Genomic DNA, 5,879 nt, shown 5'->3' with positions numbered 1-5,879 from the left:
AAACCGTAGAGTTTCCAGCAATTCCTAGAGCAACTACCGTTGCTTCTCGGATTTTCCAGGAAGTGATGTCATCACACTCATAACACCTCTCCCATACCACATCTAGACCGAAATGCACAATCACTGAGATCTAAACCTGCATTCAGTTCTGGTTTAGGATCTAATTGTTGGAGTCAGTTTCTAACAACTATTCTCCTGTGTGAGAAAGGAAGAGAGATAAAAGAGCTTAGCAACAAGCCAGGTTTGCGCACATTTTAACTTAACCATAGTTAAGCTTGCTGCCTGAATGCAGCTGTAGGGCAGATCTGGCTGTAGATGTCAAGGCATTGAGAAAAAGCTCACCCTGCATATTCCATAGAAGTATCAATCTACATGAACCAAGAGCCACCTGTGTTCTGTAAGTATACATAAGAGGGGGAAATATTTTGAAAAACATACATATTCAACATGTAACAAAAAGATCATGATTTTTAAAATATATATACATAAAGTCTAAAACAAACAATATACTAAAACACAATACACAAAACTGGCCAAGAACAAAACTGAAGAAATGAATGTGGATTTGAGGTGCAAAATAAAATAATAAATGAAAATATATATATATATCCAGAAACTGGAAACCCTTCTTGACGACTTCAGAAGACATTCAGTACACACAAAGATCTGGGAACTTCATCTCGTAGACCGGAATGGATTGGTAGTGAACACGTCCGGCGGTAATTGCTGCATTTCCGGAGGGGCTTGGAGGAGGCCTAGAGAAGCAACAAATTGGGATGTTATTTCACAGTTTTGCCATACACTTGTACTGTGGTTAGGAGCGCAAACTCCAATCTGGGAGAACCGGGTTTGATTCCCCACCCCTCCACTTGCAGCTGCTGGATGACCTTGGGCAAGCCACAGTTCTGTCAGAGCTGTCCTTGAAAAAGAGCAGCTCCAGTCAGAGCTCTCTCAGCCCCACCTACCTCACAGGGTGTTTGTTGTGGGGAGGGGAAGGAGTTTGTAAGCCACTCTGAGTGAAGGGTGGGGTATAAATCCAATCACTTCCTCTTCTTCTATTTTGCTTTTCTAAAACGTTTGCCCTCAAAGCGGCTTTCAACACTGGCTTCCTGGAGAAACCCAACAATGGCAGCCAACCTTGCTGCTCATGTTTCATCCTTTGCATCATTCAGCCCCATTTTAAAAAGAGAGTTGGAGACACTCTCTCAACAGTTCAAAACAGGCAATGGTGAAACCCAGGCCCTGGCCTTCCTAGGAACTGAATGTGGCAGCCTAGAAGATGCCTTAGAATCCTTGATGATGGCTCAATGACCTTTGGACAGTCAACACATAATCAAGATTAAACTGCCTCGTAAGGTTATTGTGGGGATAAAGATGGAGGAGAGGAGAATGATGTGAGTTGCTTTGGGTTCCTATAAGGGAGAAAGGCAGGGTATAAATGAATAAATACATACATATATAGTGAGCAAGCTTGTTTACTCGGAAATAAGCCCTGCTGATTTTAATGGGACTTGCCTCCTAGTAAGCATCAACAGGATGGCAGCCAAAATTAGTGTAATCCTTTTTTTTAAAAAAAGTCACAAACAAGTTAATCCTGTAGGAAACCAGAACAGCCTACTAAGCTGGGTGTATTTTTTCAATAACTCTTTTGTCCTCAAAGTCTTACCGAACGGTGCGCTCCAATATCTGCGTCAGCCTATCGTGAAGCAGGTTCGCCTGCAGAATGGAAAGACAAAAATGTTTCAGAGGTGCTGGATAACCAAACGGGGCGCCCCCTTCTGGCCATCTAAGACTGGACAACAGTGAGTTTGTTCTACTGGCACTGTCTTCTGTTGGGCTTGGTTTTGCTTCCTGGGTCTCCTCTGACAACCAGCTTTGGTAAGCTAATCCATGAGCACAATTCCGTAACACTAAGGTCCTTTCCGCACCTGGATCTCATCCCTGGTTTTATCAGAGTTCAACTCGCGACACGATACCTTCCATTTATCCCTGGTTATAACAGCATCCGTTTATCCAGGCACAAGTGTGGGGCGAAACCAGGGTGACCTCAATATAATGTGGAAATGAAAAATACCCTGAGATAATTACAAGGGCAAACTCGAGTATAGTGTAGAATGTAAAAATACCCCGGTCAGGGCTATTTTGGGGCAGGAACGCACAGGAACAGAGTTCTGGCTGGCTCCTGAGTTGGCCACGCCCAGCAGGAACTCATTAGCATAATAGACCACACCCAACAGCAGAAACGCATTAGGATTGGCTACATTAGGGGTGTGTGGCCTAACATGCAAAGAAGTTCCTGCTACAAGAAAAGCTCTGGGCTTTGACAACAAACAAGGTAAACAGAATAAGAAGCAAAAGGTTGGTGTGGCTGGATGACCACACTTCTGGTAACATGGGGGTGTGGCCTAATATCCTAATGAGTGGTGTTGTCAGGGGTGTGGCCTAATATGCTAATGAGTTCCTGCTGTTGGGTGTGGCCTATTATGCCAATGAGTTCCTGCTGGGCTTTTTCTACAAAAAGAGCCCTGTCCGGGATAATTACAGGGGTGAACCCGCGTGTCGTGTAGAATGTAAGTTCAGGGACAGGGTTGAACCAGGATTTAAGGTCTAGTGTGGAAAGGACCTGAGACTTCCGCCCTGACCTGGATGGCCCAGGACAGCCCGATCTCATCCTATCTCAGAAGCTAAGCAAGGTCAGCTTTTGTTAGCACTTCGATGGGAGACCACCGAGGAAAGCAAGGGTTGCTTTGCAGAGGCGGGTGAAGGCAAAACCAACCTCTGCTTACCTCTTGCCTTGAAAACCCTACGAGGTCACCCTAAGTCAGCTATGACTCGATGGCAAAACGAAAAGATTCTGAAGTGTGAGCTTCCAAAGATGAGAAACATCGTCCGAAGCAAGGAGGACTGAATTCTTAAAACAGGAAGCCGGAGAGCTAAGCTCAGCCTGGGACTGAATGTCACTAGCTGATGGTTTCATAGAATCACAGAGTTGGAAGGGAACCTAGAGGCCATTCAGTGCAGGATCAGCCCAGAGCATCCCTGACAAGGACCTGTCCAGCCGCTGCTTGAAGACAGCCAGTGAGGGGGAGCTCACCACCTCCCTAGGCAGCCGATTCCACTGTTGCACAGCTCTTATTGTAAAATAGGTTTTCCTAAGATCCAGCCGGTACCTCCCCGCCCTTCATTTAAACCCATTCTTGCGAGTCCTCTCCTCTGCTGCCAACAGGAACAGCTCCCTGCCCTCCTCTAAGGGACAGCCCTTCAGAGACTTCAAGAGAGCCATCCTGTCCCCCCTCAGCCTCTTCTTCTCCAGACTTGAACATTCCCAAGTCCCATACAAAAGCAGCAGCCTGCAAGACCAGACTATAGAGAGTCCGTGGGGATTTCTCATTGTCTCCTGGAGTATTTGAGAAATAACAACCATCGTGGTCCTATCAACGAGAGGTGCTGCTGCAACCCGACAGCACTTTTCACTGATACCAAGACTTCAGCCCCCAAAATTATCCTTGGGAAAATGGCGGAAGTATCTACCTAATGGAAATGAGGCACCTTAACTACTCTCACTGTAATCCCTCCCCCCCTAATATCTGACTGGTATTTTTCCACCTGTAATTTAAACCCATTCTTGAGAGTCCTCTCCTCTACTGCCAAAAGGAACAGCTCCCTGCCCTCCTCCAAGTGACAGCCCTTCAGAGACTTCAAGAGAGCCATCCTGTCTCCCTTCAGCCTCTTCTTCTCCAGACTTGAACATTCCCAAGTGTCATACAAAAGCGGCAGCCTGCAAGACCAGACTATAGAGAGCCCATGGGGATTTCTTATTGTCTCCTGGAGTATTTGAGAAATAATAACCATCATGGTCCTATCAACGAGAGATGCTGCTGCAACCCGACAGCACTTTTCACTGATACCAAGACTTCAGCCCCCAAAATTATCCTTGGGAAAATGGCGGAAGTATCTACCTAATGGAAATGAGGCACAGAGACAGTAAATTTTGGCGTATATAAACTCCTTATGCAGAATTTCTTGGCTAAATGTTTCCGTTTGAGCCTGGCACTGTTAAAGCTGGCAGGTTACACTTGAGCCAGAGACTTGCAGCTCACAGTCCAGGTAGAATCACAGAGCGGGAAGTCCCCTAGAGGCCATCTAGTCCACCCCTCTGCTCAATGCAGGATCAGCCTAGAGCATCCCTGACAAGGGTTTGTCCAGCCGCTGCATAAAGACTGCCAGTGAGGGGGAGCTCGCCACCTCCCCAGGCGGCTGAGTCCACTGTTGCACAATTCTGTCAAAAAAAGTCTTTCCTAAGTACTCACTTTATTTTCACACTGTGCAGCAATTTCTTCAAAAGGAGCCTTCTGGAATTTTTCTATCACAAGCCTCCGCTTCTCCTTCTCTTGTTCCTCAAGCCCGTTGCTGTCTATTGAAAGATATTTTAAAAAATTATGAAAGTCACTTTAGTAGGAGCAACCAGGATAAAAGTGACAGAAGCCAGAACGAAGCAGGCAAAGCAAAGGGGAACAGAACACGTTTCCTCCCTTTACCGAAGCAGCACGATGTAAAAAACACAGAAGTGCTTTGATCCTGAACAGAACTAACTTATCGTTAGCTGGAAATGTAGGTACAATTCAGGAATAAGGTACTTCACCACTGAAGTTAAAATGAAAGAGTGCTGCTACTGATGGTCAGCGGGGTGTAGTGGTTCAAGACAGCTAGTGTGGTAAAGTGGTAAACAGCGGACTCTAATCGGGGTCACCGGGTTTGATTCCACATGCCTCCACATGAAACCAGCTGGGTGATCTTGGGTCAGTCACAGCTCTCACTGCTCTCTCAGCCCCCCCCAAAAAAGTCTATCTCACCACCTAGTGGTACATAATGATAAAAGGACTAGAACTTAAGACTGCCAGACAATCTTAGGATCTCCTGGCTATACTACACACAGAGTGCCATACAATATACTATACTAATGGTTCCAGTGTGTGCTACAGTGTAGCCATGTTGGTTTTCAATAGAAGAGAAAGATTCAAGACTAGTATCACTTTAAAGACATGCAAGATTTCCAGGTTTAAGCGGCTGAGAAACAGAGCTCCTTTCATCAGATAACATGATGAAGGTTGCTTTGACCCTTGGCAGTTTAAACCCTGGAAATCTGGTTGGTCTTTCCGGTGTTACTGGGCTCAAATCTTACCTCACGGGGTCGTTGTGAGGATAAAATGTATACCACCGTAGTCATGTGATGAGAGTTCTTTTTGAACACAGAATTTTCAGCACTCTCACTGTTCAAACTAAACTTCCCAAGAGTCTTTGGTGGAAGCCGTGACAGTTAAACTTATCAAAAACTAGACAGGCTTTGGTGTAATTACAATAGGGGAAAAAAGGGCACACCAAAGAAAATCTATATCTTTAACACACTTAGTTGTATTATTATAATAACAAATTTCCTTATAACAAATTTCCTGTATTAACTAGCATTCATTCATTTATATATGAAGTACATTTCATGAACATGAGCAAAGCCAATAAATAATATGAGTACAATACAAAACAATACAAAATCTTGATGAAGTTATTCTTGACGTTGTTTTGGCTGAGCTCCTGGAATGTTTACTCTTTGAGACGTCCGGAGGGAGCACAAGCAGGAATTACGATAATGTGGATCAACGCAACCTCTCCCTCTAGAGAGCTTTGACATTAGAGAGAGGTTGCATTGATCCACATTATTGTCATATATAATGAATGGATGCTAGTTAATACAGGAAATCAGGGCTTTTTTTGTAGAAAAAGCCCAGCAGGGCTCATTAGCATAATAGGCCACACCCAACAGCTGAGACTCATTAGCGTATTAGGCCACACCCTAACAACACAGCTCATTAGCATATTAGATC

At 44.8% G+C, this 5,879-nt stretch overlaps 1 protein-coding gene across 1 annotated transcript in view; it reads right to left on the bottom strand.

Annotated features, from left to right (window-relative positions):
• Window positions 1–649: 649 nt before the first annotated feature.
• LOC107115027 (protein EFR3 homolog A-like) overlaps window positions 650–5,879 on the bottom strand; it is a gene marked incomplete at its 5' end in the record, with an annotated part of 43,835 nt that continues 38,605 nt past the window's right edge. The window contains 3 exons of the mRNA XM_015416635.1: window positions 650–755; window positions 1,667–1,716; window positions 4,311–4,414. Coding sequence (XP_015272121.1) covers window positions 650–755; window positions 1,667–1,716; window positions 4,311–4,414 — 260 coding nt within the window. The remainder of the gene's footprint in view (window positions 756–1,666; window positions 1,717–4,310; window positions 4,415–5,879) is intronic.

Source organism: Gekko japonicus, unplaced genomic scaffold (assembly GCF_001447785.1).
Source record: "Gekko japonicus isolate JY-2015 unplaced genomic scaffold, Gekko_japonicus_V1.1 scaffold5018, whole genome shotgun sequence".
Taxonomy (NCBI): Eukaryota; Metazoa; Chordata; class Lepidosauria; order Squamata; family Gekkonidae; genus Gekko; species Gekko japonicus.
Note: the sequence above shows the minus strand (reverse complement) of the source record. Positions and strands in the feature narration are given on the sequence as shown.